The sequence below is a fragment of the Osmia lignaria genome, chromosome 7 (assembly GCF_051020975.1).
Source record: "Osmia lignaria lignaria isolate PbOS001 chromosome 7, iyOsmLign1, whole genome shotgun sequence".
NCBI classification, from domain to species: Eukaryota; Metazoa; Arthropoda; class Insecta; order Hymenoptera; family Megachilidae; genus Osmia; species Osmia lignaria.
This window is the reverse complement of record NC_135038.1, coordinates 11,281,460-11,300,708: the sequence shown is the minus strand read 5'-3', so window position 1 is coordinate 11,300,708 and position 19,249 is coordinate 11,281,460. Positions and strand designations below refer to the sequence as shown.

The 19,249-nt window shown below is 32.7% G+C and overlaps 4 protein-coding genes and 1 non-coding gene across 15 annotated transcripts; 2 read left to right on the top strand and 3 right to left on the bottom strand.

Moving 5' to 3' along the window:
- Positions 1–1,803: 1,803 nt before the first annotated feature.
- On the top strand, positions 1,804–3,747 carry LOC117609335 (histone H3.3A). Its single transcript, XM_034335535.2, has 3 exons — positions 1,804–1,945; positions 2,328–2,457; positions 2,536–3,747. The coding sequence occupies exons 2-3, from the start codon at positions 2,330–2,332 to the stop codon at positions 2,816–2,818; spliced, it is 411 nt and encodes a 136-aa protein (XP_034191426.1). The 5' UTR covers positions 1,804–1,945; positions 2,328–2,329; the 3' UTR covers positions 2,819–3,747.
- A 996-nt stretch (positions 3,748–4,743) lies between these two features.
- On the top strand, positions 4,744–10,354 carry LOC117609334 (histone H3.3A). Of its 3 annotated transcripts, none has more exons than XR_013062458.1 (4): positions 4,744–4,945; positions 5,622–5,757; positions 5,845–6,374; positions 6,507–10,354. XR_013062458.1 is itself a non-coding variant. In XM_034335534.2 (3 exons), exons 2-3 carry the CDS (start codon positions 5,630–5,632, stop codon positions 6,125–6,127), a joined length of 411 nt encoding a protein of 136 aa, XP_034191425.1. In that variant the 5' UTR covers positions 4,744–4,945; positions 5,622–5,629; the 3' UTR covers positions 6,128–10,354. The 3 variants fall into 3 exon arrangements, 1 of the variants encoding a protein (XP_034191425.1); XR_013062457.1 differs by having other exon boundaries at positions 5,845–7,745; positions 9,928–10,354; XM_034335534.2 differs by having other exon boundaries at positions 5,845–10,354.
- Positions 7,806–13,187, bottom strand: nudE (Nuclear distribution protein nudE). 9 transcript variants are annotated; one of them, XM_034335533.2, is made up of 9 exons: positions 12,670–13,183; positions 12,392–12,554; positions 12,125–12,310; positions 11,760–12,050; positions 11,549–11,685; positions 11,301–11,477; positions 10,632–10,759; positions 9,788–9,858; positions 7,806–7,944 (listed from the first exon to the last, which is right to left on the bottom strand). In XM_034335533.2, exons 3-9 carry the CDS (start codon positions 12,208–12,210, stop codon positions 7,887–7,889), a joined length of 948 nt encoding a protein of 315 aa, XP_034191424.1. In that variant the 5' UTR covers positions 12,211–12,310; positions 12,392–12,554; positions 12,670–13,183; the 3' UTR covers positions 7,806–7,886. The 9 variants fall into 9 exon arrangements, with proteins under 9 accessions (XP_034191424.1, XP_034191415.1, XP_034191417.1 ...); XM_034335524.2 differs by lacking the exons at positions 7,806–7,944; positions 9,788–9,858 and adding an exon at positions 10,109–10,264 and having other exon boundaries at positions 12,670–13,187; XM_034335526.2 differs by lacking the exons at positions 7,806–7,944; positions 9,788–9,858 and adding an exon at positions 10,109–10,264 and having other exon boundaries at positions 12,471–12,554; positions 12,670–13,187.
- Positions 13,188–16,006: 2,819 nt separating this feature from the next.
- On the bottom strand, positions 16,007–19,192 carry RpL3 (ribosomal protein L3). The gene is made up of 8 exons (XM_034335861.2): positions 19,098–19,192; positions 18,540–18,732; positions 17,903–18,071; positions 17,471–17,606; positions 17,216–17,402; positions 16,807–17,009; positions 16,409–16,564; positions 16,007–16,222 (listed from the first exon to the last, which is right to left on the bottom strand). Exons 1-8 carry the CDS (start codon positions 19,098–19,100, stop codon positions 16,022–16,024), a joined length of 1,248 nt encoding a protein of 415 aa, XP_034191752.2. The 5' UTR covers positions 19,101–19,192; the 3' UTR covers positions 16,007–16,021.
- On the bottom strand, positions 18,804–18,879 carry LOC117609646 (small nucleolar RNA U43). Its single transcript, XR_004582636.1, has one exon. It is a non-coding gene; the product is annotated as a small nucleolar RNA U43 (small nucleolar RNA).
- Positions 19,193–19,249: the final 57 nt, after the last annotated feature.

Here is a 19,249-nt window from a genome sequence, read left to right as displayed (position 1 = left end):
TGGAATACTTGATGATAATTTTAAAAACTTACAAATTGTTTTTTAAATTTTATAATTTTAAGTCATATTTTACTTTAATAATAATTTACATTTATATTATATTTGAAATATTTATTGATACTAGTAATACAAATTGCATAGTCAATTTATAATTTGGGAGGATGTACAACTGAATAAGTGTTTTATTTTTTATTTCTTTATTTTTATCCCATTTAAAAGAAGAAGAATGTTTAGTGTTGTAGATATTATATATTGTTTAAATGTCAGGCAGTACCTTTCAGATATTAATGAACAAAATGTTTTGTATATTTGATGATAATTTTATTATATACATTAAAACTGCATTTATATATCCTGTGTAGTAAAAACAAAGTGAAAGCTTATCAATTGTTTGCTCATCTTTTCTTTTTATAATCAAGAAGTCCAACTAAGAAAGATAATGAAACATATACATGTTTGTCATCTTAATGCCTTCTAGTTATAATAACATTTTTTTTTTTTTTTTTTTTTTTTCATAAAACTGAAAGTATTTTCAACTAATTTATTTTGTTTCAATATATCTATGTTTAAGTTAACATACACTGACAATCTTAAAATCATATTCTAACATTTCTTTTTTGATTGTCATAAAATTTTATGTTTCTTATCTTGCTAAATAAATGCACGTTTAATTTATATAAGAAAATACATTAAAAGAAGAACAGAAGTTTTACAAAAGCAAGTAATTAATTTTTCTAAGAAAAAGATATACTCATTTTTTCATACAGTATAAAAGTAATATGGGCTTGCATTTGAATGTTCATGTCCTGCCAAAATGACACAATTACTCATAAACCAATGAATATACTAGTATTTACATGATGTTTAAACAAGATTTCATATCTGGTCGCATACCGAAAGAAAAACTATGAAACTTAAAAAAAAAATAAAAAAATGCAGTAAGAAGTTTTCGTTATCATTAACGATTGTAGCGAATTCTAATGAATGTCAGTACAAATTGAATAATAAAGATTTTAAAAAATGCATCATTTGTGTGCAAATGAAGAAAAAAAAAGTTAATATTGACGACTCGTATTTTTGGCAATACAATTTTAAATAACGTATTTAAATTAGCGTAGCAGTAGTTAGAATGTTAGTAAATAAATTTTGTTCTAATATTTTCTCGATGACTGAAAGTTTATAGATATGCATATATGTATATGAATAATATTGATAATGAAAATACAAGGATAATAATTATCTCATGGCGTAATTTGTAGAACGAATGTTTATTATTGCTTCTTATGCTATTATTAGGTAGTAATTATAAAAATGAATATTGTAAATCAATAAAATTGATCATTTGAAAAATAAATTATATTGATATCTTCTGATACCATGATATTAGTAAAATGTTATTGTCGTTAATCGATGAGTATTCGTATTTATGTAAATTTTATTTTTAACCAACTTTGAAAAAGACTTCGTATGTATGTTCAAGATGTAAAAGGTAAATTAGTTTTTAAAGTTATGTTCATGTATGTGTTTCTGATAAGATCAATACATACATATATTAGGTATGTAAATTCAATCAATGCTCTATCGATTTGCATACAATTTAATATGCTATTATACGTCATGCATCTAACATTTCGTGAATAATATTTCTAGAAAAAAAAAATGATTCATATATCGCGATATTGTTGATAGAAGAAGATAGCAAGGTATGCAACGCATTATTAAAATAATTGTAAATTTGTAAATTTCGTAACAAACACGTTCATTCGATGGAAATCGACCAATCACGGATGGTTTTATGAAATAACAACCAATCCTGGAGTGTATCTGAAACAGTGCTGTCGTCTATCTCTTACATGACCAAACTACGTTTCTGAAAACCATTAGTGTAACGCCATCGAACGAAACAGCTTGTGTAGTGCTTCTGTCGTGATCGTTTGAGGAGCAGGTACGATTATTTCCTTATATAATTAAATAAATAAAGTATTTAAGTTTAACATTTATTCAGGTTCATTATAAGCAATGAGTTTCACGTTGAAAGAATTCATGATTTTTGTGATATACAAAATCTTTTTGTATGCTGCTGTCTATTCATGTTATCCGCCATTTTGTTTATTATGTCCACTTTTGGAGGGAAACGAATACTTATTTTACATTAATTATAATTTCTTATGTTTTTGATTTAAATATTCAATAATCGAAGAAGTTTCATCGTTCTTTAAATGGCGTTTAATTATATTTCTATTCGCTACTTTATGTATAAAAACCTGTGTATATATACGGATTATTTACATAGCATTCGTTACAAATTTAGAATTTTTTTCTTTTAGATATGGCACGTACGAAGCAAACTGCTCGTAAATCAACCGGAGGTAAAGCTCCGCGGAAACAACTTGCAACCAAAGCTGCACGTAAAAGTGCACCTTCTACCGGTGGTGTGAAAAAACCACATCGTTATAGGTAAAAATGACGAAATAAAAAGATTCAGTAATGCAATAAATTGTTCTTGTTGTTCTAATTGTTCCATTTGTGTTTTAGGCCTGGTACCGTAGCGCTCAGAGAAATCAGAAGATACCAAAAATCGACTGAATTACTTATAAGAAAATTACCATTCCAACGTTTAGTTCGTGAAATTGCACAAGATTTCAAGACTGATTTGCGTTTCCAGAGTGCTGCAATTGGAGCATTGCAAGAAGCTTCCGAAGCTTATTTGGTTGGACTGTTCGAAGACACAAACTTGTGTGCAATTCATGCTAAACGTGTTACAATAATGCCTAAAGATATTCAATTAGCGAGAAGAATCCGCGGTGAACGCGCTTAAGCAGTTCGACACTTGAAACTTTTTTTCTACTCAAATTCATTTTGTCATTGCATTCTTCAATGTTATCAGAAATAATCAGATTCATTGTGTTTGAGTTTTTTTCTATGAGTCATTACTATAGTTGACACTGCCAGGCCTTGAGCTATAAGATGCAGGAAATAAAGTATATCTGTTAGTTATATCCGGTAGTTTAGTTAAAATACATTTATTACTTGATGGTAGGAAAGTATGGAGAAGGCACCAAACGGAGTATGTAGTTTATAATAAATAGCAATGTCATCTTGCATAATTATTTTATTATTATGTACCGCACTAAGTGTACTAAATGATATATAAGCAATACGATAACGTAGATTTAATATTTTGCAAAAAAGCCAGTTATATACCATTGACGTTACTTCGTAATGTAACTTCTAAATACAATTTTCTACACATCAAACTTAGAATAGATTGAGTTTATAATATACTGTAAGGTCGTCCTTACGTACAAGTAAACATAGGTAATATTGTAGCGTTAAATGAAAAGAATCTGTAGAAAATTGAAGTATTATTGAATTATGTACTAAGAATGCTAATAAGTTTATGTTACTGTACTTGTATTATCTAAGTTGATCCGCATTTATGTATGTAAATTCATTGAAATTAACAAATTTGTAAAGTTACGATTTTATTAATTATTCTATTACTAATTTAGTGATTCTAACTATAAAGATCATTTAAATTTAACCTAAACTCTTTTAGTGATAAAATATACTTTTTTTTGTATATGTTAGGAAATTAAATTTTGGAATATACATATAATGTAATTTACGTCGACCACTAATCCGACCACGTATGCGTACGAAATATAATTACAAAATTTAAACCCGGAATTTAATTTTACCTACCTTAGAAACTGTTTTGTATAAATACAAAATAATTAAGAATTACGTATAAAAATTATCTTTTTAATTAATAAGTTCAGTTAATTTTGATGACTAATTATTTCAATGAATTATGCTACATCGATCACATTAATACAATTACTGGTTGTAACGATTACGTCAGCTACGTAAATAACATTTAATGATACATTCAATTATGTTTTTCGCGTATGACGTGGCTATTACATTGTATAAAGATTTTCCTATATTTTTCGAAAAATAGACCCCAGCATATATACGCTGCATGAATATAAAATATTTGTCATTGGGAATGCGCAGATTACATTGTAGATAACGATTTGTAACCGTTATGTATGTAAGTATGTGTCCACAAAACCTTTTTTTACAAGATATATCGTGATAAAATTTGAAAAATTATATAAAATTAAAACTATCGTTAATCAAATTAAATTTCACGTAGTACAATTTGAATCTCGAAATTCAATATGGAAAAGTAGTATATTTGTCGATCAAATATCGATACAATAATATTTAAGTTTAGAAGCACAATGGCGTCTACTTTTTCCAAGCGGAAACGTAAAAGAAGGTTTAATCCTGGAAATAATAGCTCAACATCAATAGAATCCGTATTCCCTTTAAACTATCATTCAAACATTATGATCTCGATAAGTACAGAACGTTAGGATGACATGTTCTTTATCACGTTTTATAAAAGTTGCACGTTTTTCTAGAAATTTCGACGAAATAACCGATCTCATTGCAGAAAGAATTACACAAACAAACTCTTGGAGCTTGTACGCGGAGATACAAATTTAAAGGTACATTGAAACATTGATTGCGAAAGCAATTCCGATCCATATGTCGGTAATTCACATGTGAAAGGTTTTTTAGATGAAATATTTATCAATTTAAATACTCTCAACGACAATGAGACAATAATTATTGCAAGTAAAACGAGGTTGCTGAGAGATGTATCATGTATATTACAATTGACAGGGTTCTTCTCAGTTCGCACTCTAGGCATAGGAGGCTAAACCAATCGCATATGCTACGCTATGAGGCTCAACTGCTATCCGACATCTGATTGGATGCACTGCACCGCGGGCTTACGTACCTCTCGCGATTTAATTTCTAGGGGGTAGGGACAAGGGAGTCGTGACTTGGGAGAGCGTCCACTGCCATCGAAGTACAAGGAAACGGATAGTGCTAGCTCTCGTTCTTCGTAGGATTTTTCCTTTCAAAGGTATGTAATTTCCTTTAAATTCTATCCTATCTTATGTGATGTGTAATTATCGGTACTGATACATAGGTTCGAAGTGCAATGTGTTTCGGAGAAAGTGAAAAGTGCTGGAAAATTCGAGTTTTCACGTCTGAACGCAACGTACTGTCGTATTGCCTCCATTTTGCAATTGACGTTCGTGGAGGGAATCGTTCACGAGCTTCTCTCGCGAGTGACGCTTTCGGCTTCTTTCGCGAGAAGTGTCATTTGTAATGTTTTGTTTGGTGAATGATATTCCTATAGAGGGGATCGTTTGAGAAATCCAAGAATTTTTATGAATTTCTATGATACATTTTTTTCTCGTTAGCATGGCTTTTATTCGCGTCGGTGCAGGAAGAACGAAAGTTTGTGCATTGCGCAATGCGTAGCGTTCCTCGGTGCGCGGCTCCTCCGTACGAACAGCAACGGATCGTACCCCCACTCTTGTCCCCTCCCCCACTACCGCGTCTTTCCCCCTCCAAAGCATCCTTTACTCCAGTTATCACAACACTTGTACTCTTCAAAATCATTTTTCCCGCGTTCCCAATTAAACTTCTCGCATCTCACAAATCATTCAGATCTTGATATTTATATTATAAACAATAACTCTCCGATAAATATTTTGTAGTCTTTCCTGTTACTAATCGTCTTATTATTTCAGGTTGAACCATGGCCCGTACCAAGCAGACAGCTCGTAAGTCTACTGGAGGTAAAGCACCTCGTAAACAGCTTGCCACAAAGGCAGCTCGTAAGAGTGCACCTTCTACGGGTGGTGTAAAGAAACCACATCGTTACAGGTGTGGTGTTTTATACAAAGTATATGTAAATATACATCGATTATAAATACAGATGATAGTGTACAGTACATAAAATGTGAATTTTAGGCCAGGTACGGTAGCTCTTCGAGAAATCAGAAGATATCAAAAATCTACTGAATTGCTGATCAGAAAGTTACCCTTCCAACGATTGGTTCGTGAAATTGCACAGGATTTTAAAACCGATCTACGTTTTCAAAGTGCTGCTATCGGAGCTTTGCAGGAAGCTTCAGAAGCATACTTGGTTGGTTTGTTTGAAGACACCAACTTGTGCGCCATTCACGCCAAGCGTGTCACAATCATGCCCAAGGATATCCAGCTAGCTCGGCGAATTCGTGGCGAGCGTGCTTAAATAACATGTAACTCCCATACATACCATTTATTGCTATTATTATCATCATTATTATTATTATTATTATTATTATCATTCGTAACGAGATCATGGATGAAACATTTTCATTCCAAGCTACATATTATTTCGTACTCCATAAAAGTGTACAAGTTATAAAATTGTCATTTCTTCTAGTAAGAATAGAAAATTCAGAACTTTGATAAATTCATTCATGAAATTGGTATAAACTATTTGGAGAATTGAAATGGTAATAATTTTTTTATGTTATCACATAAACGTGTAAACTCTGTTACATTATACAAATTTTCAGTTATAAATATTAATTCTTTTTGTTCTTTAGTTTATATATTTTTTTAATCATATTACTTTTTATCCGTAGAATAAGAACATCAAGATCTAAAATACGTTTAGAAGTGAAATGGTCTTGATAAAAGACAAAAGAAATTGTTAATTCTTCTAAAAGTACTTTTAGGATTAAAACGCATCTGCTGCAAGTTTTCATTATAATTCTCTACTATATATATATAATTACTGAAGTACATACATCATCATCATTATTGATACAGTACATAGAGAGAGAAAAAAAAAATGTGCATTAGAAGGTAAGACAGTTTCTTTATAGGAATCCAATGTAGTGTTTACTGTACTAGAACTCTGGTTGTACTACAATTACATATCGTATTTCAATCAGAAAAGTACTCGCTGTTCGTGTAAAGATAAACGTTTCATAAATAAAACATAAAAATATTGACTTACCTGTCTTTGTCTAATAGGTGATAATCATTATCTGATAAGTATGATAGGTTTTAAGAAGTAAAATTTCATTCATTGAAAAGCTGATTACAGTAATTTTATTTTACAAATATTTTAATTTAATTTTACAAATTTATGTTACAAATATTATGTTAATTCTGCTACTATTTGTATCTCAGTTTCATTAGAAAATGAAGTTCATAATCAGTTTACTATTAACATAAAATGTTAAGCGAAATTTAATATGAACTTACAATTTTTTTTATCCAATATATGTATATGTAATTGAATACGTTTAAAGTTTAATTAGTAATGTTAGTATGCTTTTTATTTCATATAATTGTTTTAAAATATGAAGTTATCTATAATTATTCAGTGGCACAGAAGCACACAGTTTATGTTGGAAATATAATACACAATTGAATAACTTTGCTATAATTTAGAGTATAAAATTGAATTGCAAGACGCAAAAGAATATCTTTTTGTTATTAAAAAATAGACATACGGATTCTTAATTTACTGTAAAAGCTAGACTTGCACTAATGGTTATAGTATTGTTTCTAACTGTGGCTGAATCTTTTTAATTGTGCTAAAACTATGTATATTGAAACTAAGTATTCACAAATTATTCATTTAATATCATTTGTGAATATCTACACAACAATAACGTAATTCTAATACATATCTATAATTATCACATAATCAACTTTACACTTACAATTTTGAATATTTATTTACAAATTTCATTCATATTATTATCAAATATGCCTTTGAATTTCAGGAGAAAAGAAATAGAAAGTAATTTCCACGAATAATGAATTCCATGGAAAAGAGAAATTAAATAATTTATAAAAATAAATAATAAGTAAGTGGATAGAAGTCATGTTTGTTTCATTTGTTAAGTAATAAATTAATGAATGATATTTGAAGTAAAGTAAGAAGAATTTACAAGTATAGAAACATAATGGACAAGGTAGAAGTTTACTGTTGGAATATTATCCGTTGTTTATAATCGAATGTGGTTGCTGTTGCCAGAGGCAAAGCCTCGAACTTGCCGCCTAGTCCTGATAAAAGAATTTAGTACTGTTTTGTTACTATTTTATACAAAGAAAGTATGATTTATATAATTTTAAACATATAAAGGAATCAGCGTTTCTCAATCACACGTTAACAATCTTTCTCTCTTCTTATTTCATTTAATTAATTAAACTGTATTAGATAAAATACAATTTTATGAAAGATTGAGAAATGCTGTACATATTTATGAATCGTGCATAAACTGTACAACATGCACATGAAAATTAGTTGATAGATTTAAAATTCATGATTGCCTTTCAAGGTAAGTCATACTTACACTAAACGGTTAATGTTAATGCATGATCTGAACAAAACAGTGACAAAACAGAAAGTTGTATATTGTGCAATTTAAAATTCTCTCAGCCACTTTGATACAACAAATAGTACAAACAATTTTATTGCGTACACTGTATCAACATTACTGATAGAAAGTACAAAAATTACGTGTAAACTTCATGCAAGAAAGATCTGTATAAATACAACAATCCACCTTGTATTACATAAACAATGTTGCATCCTTTGGTGCAAATGAAAATTAACTTTTAAAAAATAACATTTAAGCACTAAAGGTCAACATTAAAATATTGCAATTATAGATTGAGCTACAAATTTGTACAGAAAACTATATCATTCTATTCTTATATTATCGTACACTGGTTTTAATATTTGAATAATGTAAAGAAACTACTTATTATGCATCTATTAATCTTATAACTGAAAACATTGCATAAATCATTAAAATGTATATATACATGTTATGTACAAGCGTGTACTTATCATATATTTAAATTTAGCTCAATCCAATATGCATAGAAGCTTTATAATAACATAAAACATACGTAAATTATATTTATTCTATAAAACGTCAAAAAATATAAACGAGGAAATGTTTTTGTTTAGTTACATTAATTATGATCAATTAATTAGAATAGTTTCTGAGCGTAGGATCTCCTCTTATCCCTTTATAAAAGTTATTTTTGTTATGTTTATAACATATACTTGCACATTAACAAATTTATAGTAGCAACAAACTTTATGAAGTTTTCATCTTAAAAATGAAGTTACATATAATATGAATCTGATCTATCAAAGGTCTTAAAAATCATGAAATTATTAAAAATTTGTTTTCTTTAAGTAAAAAGTAATGTAAGTTCCTAATCATTATTTTAAATGATTTAGATTATTAAGACCTCGATAGACAACAGTATTGTACTCTTTGAATCACAAAGAAGACCTACTGCACGTACAATACAGGTAAAGAGACAATAAACAAAAATTGACACGAAAGCTCGAAACTTTAGTTTATCGTATTAATTAACTTTGATCGCTCCGCTTCAGAACAGTATACATCTATACTAAACTAAACAAATTACATTTAGAGACATAAAAAATAAGATGCTTTGTCTTAATTAATAACGCAAGCGATACATGAGCTATTCGACAAATAATGCAGTCTTATTAAATATTTTGAACTTTCAAAGACTAAAAAGCTAAAGAACTGGGATTGTGAGAAGCATTTAGATTATACACAAATTTATAAGTTTAACGTTCACATAAAGCACTATATAATTAAGAATCAACATGAAACTAGTAATATAAGTACAATTCGTTTAGTAGTTATCATGTATCCTTTTGAACATTGACTTAACGAAAACCTTTTCACTAAAGGTTCTCTGTATAAACGAGATTCAATTTTTTAAAGTAATAATTGTAAAAAAATTCAGTTAATGATACATGACACCTCCCTTACTACGAGTACACGAAGTGCACAATGATATAGAGACAATAATGTGATTTCTCAAGATTAATAATACATTGCTATAACGTTACCTGTAGAGATCACGGACGGCTTGATCCTCTCGTGAAGGGTTTTGGCATGTATTTAACTTATTCTCCAATGCCTATGCAATTAAATAAGTATCGTTAAACGAAGCAATATGATTTCTGTCAATTGTTATTGTTATTTCCAGTGTTGATACCATGTCTTACAAAGAAGTTACAGACGGACAGACTTAATGTGGGTGGTAAAACCATATGAAGGAAGCATAGGATAATTAAGCAGGAGTTAACGCAAAGCGTGATTTGTACAGAAGAAAAATATGCGATACAAAACAAAAGAAACCAAATAAAGACCTGTACACAAAGGCTTGGTCAGCACTTGGTTGATCTAGGTTGTTGCCGTATACATTGAGCGGGTGTGTGAACCTGGACGCTTGGTAAATCAGTGGGTGTAGTGGAAACAGTATTTTTTCCACCCACGCAAGTGCATTTTACCTTCTTACAGTCCATGCAGACCCACCTGTCAAGCTACCAAAACACCAGCTACATCACACTACCAGTATCAATGACTAATGTAATACTAAAGCATTTTATATAAACTTAGTCAATTTTTCCAAGGTATTTCTTTTTACACACTTAAATCTTATTAAGTAGATCTCTTGTTTTACACAGGATACATTTAAAATTTACAGAAAAACAAAACCAAAGGTGTCGTAAGAGAACAAAAATTCGAAACTAATAGAACAGTTGCCTAGTGCTAAAATTAATATTTACGGCAACTAAAAATACACAAGCCATGCTTTGAGTTACTTTAAAACGTACGTGCTAAAAGAGCATTTGAAAATATAAAAAAAACATATAGTATATAATATAAATAAACGGTGATTATACTTACTCCAACTTTCCTCATAAGGTCACCAATCATATTCATCGCTAATATTCTTGTACACGGTGCCAACGGTGGATTCACATTATTATTGTTATTGTTGTTCCCAGTTACACCCCCTACCACTCTGTTTCCAACTAATTGCAAACAGGAAAAGAACAAATTACTACTGGTATATGATAGAGTATGAAATATATAGAAAATAAAAGTAGATAATCAACTATAACAACATTTCAGTCTAAACAAATAAAAAGAAAGTTTGCATGCGAGTCAGTTGAAATAATAACTTTCAGAAACTAAAATAAAGAACAAGTTTGTTAAAATAATTTTTATTTCATTGATAACAATATCATATATGTATATGTATATGTATATACAAACTGATAAAATTGATTAAAGCACATAAAATTATGTTAATGAAGCATGTAAGTTAGACCGAACAATATGTTCTGAGTAATCTTAAATATCAATCAACATTCGTCATCGGGGAAAAAAAGTCATTAGAACGTAAGTCAATTGAATTCAAATTTTGCATCCATTTGTTATCCGCAACTGTTCTGTTTTGTTAGATACAAGTATTTCTTTTGTCGTCTGTTGACTTTAACGATATTAAAAATCATCTTTTAGGCCCAAAGCAAAACATGCGTTTAGTTTTACGTAGAGTATTATGGATCTTACTTTTTAATGGTGAAGTTGCTGTATTACTTGGAGTTATGGATTGCGGTACTATGGGAGTGCTATGTGTTTCCAATTCAACCTGTAGTTTATTACTATCAACGTGATTACGAACTCGGTCAGCTGATTTATCATTGTCAGGTTGATGCCTTTCTTGAACTTGAATTTCTTGTTTTAGGTCTGTAATCAAATGAAATATTATAGTTAATTTTTGTACTTAATCACTCAAATTATATTATTTAATCTACGACCTCTAATTTCGTCCATTAATCTCTGTACTATAACTTTCAGGGCTTCTTTTTCATCGAGCTCCGATTCTAACAGGGCATTCTTTTCAATGGCAGAATTAAGTTTTGCCTCTATTTCTTCTTCCGTTACCCTATTTATCCTGTGACAGGTAAACAAATTACAATATAGTAAAATATGTTATACTACATTCTGACAAACATAACTTTCAAGTACCTATGAGCTCTTTCCAAATCGTCATTTTTCTGTTCCAATTCTCTTATGTATTTCAGCAAATGGTCATGTTGAGTCTGTAAATCTTGAGCCTTTCCTTGAAACATTGCACAATCCGTGCTTTGTTGATCTAACCTTGTTCTTAATTGTTCCACTTCTGTGGCTAGTCTTGTATTTCGTTGTCGTAATTCTCTGTTAGTTTTCTCTGCCTGTTCTAAAGAAGCTTCCAATTCCTTTTCCAATAATTGTGAATTTTCTTGAAATTCTTCCAATTCTCTTTCTAGATCTTCTTTTCTATGAGAACATAACAAGCACCTTTACATATAAAATACTTTCTTAATAATAATTCCTTTATAATCTATTTTTACCTTCTATGTATTTGATGAGCAAGCTCCATCCAATACTGAATTTCATCGTCTTTGGACAAAAATTCTGGAGGATCAATGTCCATCATGTTAATTATACTTCCAAGTCTCTTTAATTCCTTAGTAAATATTATTGAAAATGAATCACAGCTACAAGTTGCTTTATTTCTCTAATGATACAATGGCATCCTATAAGTAAAATACATGTAATTAAACACCAAATTTTCTGTAATCAACAAACAAGTATAACAATACAAAATTTGATGCTACATTTAATATGTACGATTCGTAATGACAATCACGGTGAAACTTATGTTTGATTTAACAAAAAAATATGCAATTGCTGTACTTATATACGCGTCCATAATGCATCAATCTAACCTACTAATAAGTTGTTAATAATTGCAGGCAGACAGAGGATGATCGCATAATTCTGGAATAACAATAGAAACAATGAAAGAGAAGAATAAAGGTGAATCGTGTTCACGGAGCAGGAACAAAATTTAATTTGACGTGTGAGAATCTCACGGTTTAAGGCTTACACTTACATGTATCGTTGAGATCGAAACACACGACGAAGCGAATGAGAAACGAGACAACATAAACACAGCTTCACCGTTTGGACCGAAGTAAATTACGTAGTCTAATATTAATGTTGAATAAAACGACTGAAGATGATGTGTGGGTGCATTAAGATGAAGTTCGCCTTAAAATGCATATAAATACGGAGGACCTTGAGAAAGCGCTAGCAGGTGAAACGTAGCGAATGCCGCGTGTGACATAAATGTCATTACCGTACAATCGTGAGTCACTCTGGTCGCGATGGTAAAGCAGAAAAAAAGCTGTCTCGCGAAATGCAGTGTCGAACGTGAATTTCTTGCTGGATGAGAATAGATAATGACGAAACCGTACGATTGGTCATTGGTCGATCAGTAAACGAACCCTTTCTTCGAACGAGTGATTTACTATACAATTCAGTCTCTTTCGCGGTGCGATACTTGAATGAAATATACGTTCGTTTACCGATTGCAAAATGGCAGATACAAATAAAGCAAGACTCCGCTCGATCGCGATGCTACGGCGCAGTTTAGGTGGCGTTCGCGAGAGCTAATCGGCTACGCGCGTGCATTCGATGATACCCACGAAACGGGATGGAATGTTATTTTTTATTTCAGATCGATTGGTTACATCGAACACGTATTATATTTATTTGTAAACATTTCTTGTTAATGTCTAAAAAATACGCGATTTATAATATGTTCGATTATATAGAAAAATGATATAAGTTAAAAATGTCAGTTCAAATTCATTAAAGGTTAAAAAGGATGACGAGATATAAGATTATATTGTATTCCAATGTATATTATAAAAAGCAATAAAAGTTATATAATAAACCTTAAATTATATTTCAACAGAGTACACACCCTTGCACGTAGCCCGGGGAAACGCCGGGCCCAAGTCGCATGAAATGAATACAAATTTGTCTTACAATTATTTTAATAATGTTTCGATCTTGTACTAATTTTGATTAATTTATAAAAAATAGAGTAAAAGAGAGTCAAAATTGTGTCTTGTTTATTGTCAGTGCAAGATGCGTTAAAAGAGGGACTGGTAAAACTACTACATTCCGTATGTGCAGTCTTAGCTGCGAGTGGGGGTGTCTGGGACCCCATTATCATTTTTGTGACGGAGGAGTGGGGGAACCTACGGTCCGAAAACTACTCCTGGTATCAGGATAATAGAATATGCGAAGAGGTGGCACGAATTTGCGCATGCGCCGTGATCTTTTGCGCAGCTGCGCAGAACCGGCTGCGCAGTAGACCGACCCGCAACATACAGGTTATACAGGATATACAAAAATCGTTAATTCCTCATTAATGGCTATTGTAAAGTAAACTTTTACAATTTATTCTCAAAAAATAATGTCTGCCCAATTTTCTCATATCTCCTTTGTGCATATCTTTGCTGTAATTACTCAGTTATTAGTCATTTTTGTAGTAACGATGTGGCTACGATTCGTATAAAACACACACCGAATTTACATTAATTTTACCATAAATAGCAACCATTTATAACACTTTAGGATTGGAGAAGAAAGAGGAAGATTCAAACTACATTCCTTAATAATTTTCAATAACATTTGGGGCGTTAATATTTAATAAACATCGATTCTTGTAATCACCATATTGGCGCATACGCGTCAGATTGCGTGCCCTCCAATTTTTATTAATTTTACTGAAAATAGAAACAATTTATAACATTTTATAGTCGGAATAGAAAGCGGAAAGATCGAACTACATTCTTTAATCATTTTTAGCGATATTTATTGCGTTAATATTTAATAAACATCGATTCTTGTAATCACGGTATTGGAGCATGCGCATCACAATGCGTGCCCTCTAATTTTTATTAATTTTTCGATTTCTAGAAATATTTTGTGCACTTTTATGACTGCATTAGAACGAGCAAGGTTTAAATGAATTTATTATATCAGATTTGCAAGCATTTGAGGCGTCTAAACGTAATAATTAATAATTATTTATGTTCGACCTTTTGTTGTAGCTTACTGTAGCATTTCCCATTAATTTTTGATGAATCAAACACATTTTATGAATTTTTATAATTTTAAACGATAGAGCAGACTTGTAGCAATCTATCGATACCTATGTTGTACGGATTAACAATCTACAAGCTTAGAAATTTGCAAATAATGTAGACAGTGTATCTGGGTATTAGGAGCACATCAAAATCAAAGTTGGTGGCACAGAAATCTGCGCAGAATAGTATGCGCAGTAGATTGCCGCGCGTATGCGCAGAAGTGGTTGCGCAGTAATCTGCGCAGAACTGGTTGCGCAGTAGTTTGGCAGGGGTCCTAGAAACCCCAAGCGCATTTCGACTGGGGTCTCGAGGATCCCAGGTGCATTTCGACTGGGGTCTTGAGGATCCCAGGCGCATTACGACTGGGGTCCTAGAAACCCCAATCACGTTTCGACTGGGGTCTTGAGGATCCCAGGTGCATTTCGACTGGGGTCTTGAGGATCCCAGGCGCATTACGACTGGGGTCTTGAGGATCCCAGGTGCATTTCGACTGGGGTCTTGAGGATCCCAGGTGCATTTCGACTGGGGTCTTGAGGATCCCAGGTGCATTTCGACTGGGGTCTTGAGGATCCCAGGTGCATTACGACTGGGGTCCTAGAAACCCCAAGCACATTTCGACTGGGGTCCTAGAAACCCCAAGCACCTTTCGACTGGGGTCTTGAGGATCCCAGGCGCATTACGACTGGGGTCCTAGAAACCCCAATCACGTTTCGACTGCGGTCCTAGAAACCCCAAGCATCTTTCGACTGGGGTCTTGAGGATCCCAGGCGCATTACGACTGGGGTCCTAGAAACCCCAAAGCACAATTCGACTGGGGTCTGGAGGATCCCAGGTGCATTTCGGCTGGGGTCTTGAGGATCCCAAGCGCATTCGACTGGGGTGTCTAGGACCCCGCGTAGACGCAAATGAAAATTCCGTTTATTGGCGCCTGGGGTTCTTGGAGCCCCAAGTGTATTTAATTGGGGTGTCGTGGACCCCGCCTATAAAGAATTAAAGATTACGTTTACTGCCACTTGGGGTTCTTGAAACCCCACGGCGACCGACACTGGCGCTAATGAAGTGGTCATGATTCAACGAATGTCTTAAAGTTAACGTAAATAATCTTTACTTTAAATTTTTAACAAAAATTTGATGCTGGATCAATACTGTGCTACTATCATTGTAATAGTACACATATAATTCCGTGTTATTAAAAGGATTTCTATAAGAACAGGGTATGTAAAAGAATAAAGGCGCTATTTCTTATTTTCATAAAACTTTTTATTATTCAGTGCATATATTTTATAATATGCAATATAAATTTTATTGAGTAGCCGCAGCTGAAGGCGCTGAGGCTGTAGCTTGTGCCTGTTCCTCACGAATTCGATCTTTCTTAAGCTGACCCATGAACGAAGCTTTGTCAGCTGCTGTTTGGAAGCGACCATGTCCAAATTTGGAGCTGGTATCAATGAATTTCAGATTGATCTTCTCCAATGCAGCTCGTTTAGTGTGCACCAGCAATGACTGGAAAAAATATTCAATTATATTTTAAGTACACTAATTGCACGCTACTTTAAATTCTATTTTATCTGTCAGTCCTATCATTTAATATCATTTTAATTTCATAACATGTACATTTGGCTCTTTACGTATTCATCATACAAAATTAATAATGCAACTATTAAAACAAAAATCAACTTTAATAGTTACCTTACGTAACGTGATTACACGTTTCTTTGGTCCCATACAACATCCTTTAATCATAACAAAATCGTTATTCACTTCACCATAGTGAGGGAAACCACCCATAGGAGTTATGGTTTTTTCTGTAAGATCGTACTCCGTTGATGCATTGTTCTTCACGATCTAAAATAAACATCACAAATTTAGCGAGTAATCTTAAAAGAACTTCTTTCTGAAGTTAAGAAATATGTATTTGTCGCTTGCTTTGGAGACCTAAAGCATAATCGACAGATCATTTAGGTACTATGACACGCAAGCTGTTTGTCTTTGCCTCCTATGATGTTATTAATCCTCATTGATTAGGAAGATTAACCATAGGGAAGAAGGCAAGGTTTTCCTACATGAAAAATATAACAAATATGTACCTTGCCATCTTTTGTATGAATTCCTTGCCCAATTCTATAGATTTTCTTGTTCATCTCCGTACGATGATGATATCCTTTTTGACCAGCACGTGCAACCGTGAAGGACACGCGGCTTGGATGCCAAGCTCCGATACAAGCAACCTTCCTCAAACCTTTGTGCGTTTTACGTGGCAATTTCTTTGTGTGCCAACGCGATGTAACACCTGTAACAGATCATACATGTTTCAAAAATGTATTTATTTAAAATCAAGGATAATGAAAAGTAATGTTTTATTATCAAGGACTTCAGTAGGAAGGCAACATGATATTATCCTCAAAACGGTCAGAAATCTCCATCACGTTTCCTCATCATTTAGTCAATTTCTTAAAAGCAATTTTGATGACAAGAAAGAAGGATTATTAATCGCACCTTTGTATCCTTTTCCTTTTGTTACACCAATCACGTCGATCATTTCATCCGAAGCAAAGACATTGTTAACAGGTACTGGCTTTTCTAGATGTTCACGTGCCCACTGAACCTTCTGTTCAATAGTTCCACCATTTAATTGAATTTCCATGATGTGAGCTTTCTTTTGTCGTTGTCTCAACAGTTTCATCTGTTTAAAAACGGTCATTATAAATCGTGTACTAAATAATTTATAAAATTCAGTAAGAATCCAATTACCTGAGTATGAGCAATGATTCGTACGACCTTGCAATACTTAATGATCTTTTTCAAGTCGCTCTCAATGGATTTACGACCAAGATCATCTTGCCACTTTTTAGAAGCCTTTGTAAATGCCTTCTTCTTGCTCTTGTACCTGCAGAAAAGTAACCGTAATGGCTGTTTTTCCATTTAAATATATACTCTTAGCATCCATCTGTAACGTGCCAGTCTCATCGTAACGAGCGGAGACTGTACACACTTTTTGGAATAGCCGTTCAAAGAACATTTCGCTTTTCAGGCTAAATCCAAACATGTGCTCTCGTCAAAACGAGCGGAGAGCTGATTGAGAGTTGATTTTAATATGTGTTGCGTAATAATTTTATATAATTAATATTTGGGATATTAAAGGATTGAAATACAACATGATTGGTGTATATGTATTTCTCTTACCAGTTCTTATAGAATCTTCTACGACAGTCTTCAGACAAATGCTCAGCCCAAACTGTAGTGAGAGCACGCAGACCATGCGGGGTTTCAATGTACCCAACTACACCAACCACAATCATGGGCGGAGTTTCAAGAACAGTAACTGCTTCCACAATTTCTTTCTTGTTTACCTCTGAGAACGTATAAAAAATACAATTATAACTCTAGTAATTAATAAAGCCAAGTATTACTTAGCATTAAAGAACTGTGCCCGACATGGTTTGTCTCAATGGTCATCACCCAATGGGTTCCAATGAGAATATGGAATATGCCTTGCCTCCTTGCTACCGCGTAAGCAGTGCACAGAGTTGTTCTTCGACACTGCGGTTTAGACCATACTGCACAATATCAAGCAGCTCTTGTACCGCGACTAAAGTTGACCAACACATTGCTGTGCTTATCAAACGTTAGCCATCGTGTCGATTAATATTATTAACGCGTTCTCTGCCATGCGTATAGCGATACGCTGGAATTGCTGTTAATTGAAGGGTTGGCTAACGAACACGCAATAGTGTTTGATCGAACCTTCGTTGCAGAGAACACGTTAAGTAATAAAACTATTTTACAACTATGACATAATTAAAATCGTGTATCTGCTCACTTGATCCCGGACGATCAGCTTCACGAACCACGTGGGTCATACCAGCCTTGTAACCCACGAAAGCCGTTAAATGAACGGGTTTATTCGGATCGTCCTTAGGGAAGGCCTTAACTTTACCGCGATGCCTCTGGGATCTCTTCTTGGGATAAAATCCCATAGACCCATGACGGGGTGCACTGAACTTTCTATGTGACTGAATAACAAATTTTACGTTAAATATAGTATATGTGATAGGTACTAAAAATTATTTCAATAAATATTATAAAAATCAGACCGCCCTAGAATTTATCTTCAAAGTTATTCAGTTTAAAACCATAAACTTTTTATTCTAAATCATCATTTAATCAAGCACATGTATGCCACGCGGTATGTTCCTTTACAATGATCTAACAAGATATTTTAATTGATTTGTTAGTCAAAGATGAATTTCTAATTTTTATAATATTAAAAACAAGATAAATACAATTATTGAATCTTATCTTATATATTTAAAACGGAACACGATTACGATAGAATTTGTAAATTTATAATAAAGAGCGACAACGTCGCCATACTTACCATCTTCTTAACACCGATGAAAATGGAGGAAACACTTCCGGAAGTTTCCTTTTATAGCCGGGCGAGTGAACCAAGATCACCAATATTGTTGAAAGAAATACCCCTAGGAATTTGAAATATTTAACAATAAAAAATATTGAATATACTTTGTT

What these genes read in the sequence shown, in the direction of transcription:
- nudE (XM_034335524.2), bottom strand. Translation starts at nt 12,210, where the DNA reads ATGATGGACATTGATCCTCCAGAATTTTTGTCCAAAGACGATGAAATT. An exon ending in AGCAACTTCACCATTAAAAA is followed by an intron (nt 10,760 to 11,300) that starts GTAAGATCCATA and finishes GTTTGCAATTAG; the next exon opens with TTGGAAACAGAGTGGTAGGG. An exon ending in ACCTTATGAGGAAAGTTGGA is followed by an intron (nt 10,265 to 10,631) that starts GTAAGTATAATC and finishes GTGTTTTGGTAG; the next exon opens with CTTGACAGGTGGGTCTGCAT.
- RpL3 (XM_034335861.2), bottom strand. An exon ending in AGAAGATTCTATAAGAACTG is followed by an intron (nt 17,607 to 17,902) that starts GTAAGAGAAATA and finishes ACTTTTCTGCAG; the next exon opens with GTACAAGAGCAAGAAGAAGG. An exon ending in AAAAGGAAAAGGATACAAAG is followed by an intron (nt 17,010 to 17,215) that starts GTGCGATTAATA and finishes GATCTGTTACAG; the next exon opens with GTGTTACATCGCGTTGGCAC.
- LOC117609335 (XM_034335535.2), top strand. Translation starts at nt 2,330, where the DNA reads ATGGCACGTACGAAGCAAACTGCTCGTAAATCAACCGGAGGTAAAGCT. An exon ending in AAAAAACCACATCGTTATAG is followed by an intron (nt 2,458 to 2,535) that starts GTAAAAATGACG and finishes TTTGTGTTTTAG; the next exon opens with GCCTGGTACCGTAGCGCTCA.
- LOC117609334 (XM_034335534.2), top strand. Translation starts at nt 5,630, where the DNA reads ATGGCCCGTACCAAGCAGACAGCTCGTAAGTCTACTGGAGGTAAAGCA. An exon ending in AAGAAACCACATCGTTACAG is followed by an intron (nt 5,758 to 5,844) that starts GTGTGGTGTTTT and finishes TGTGAATTTTAG; the next exon opens with GCCAGGTACGGTAGCTCTTC.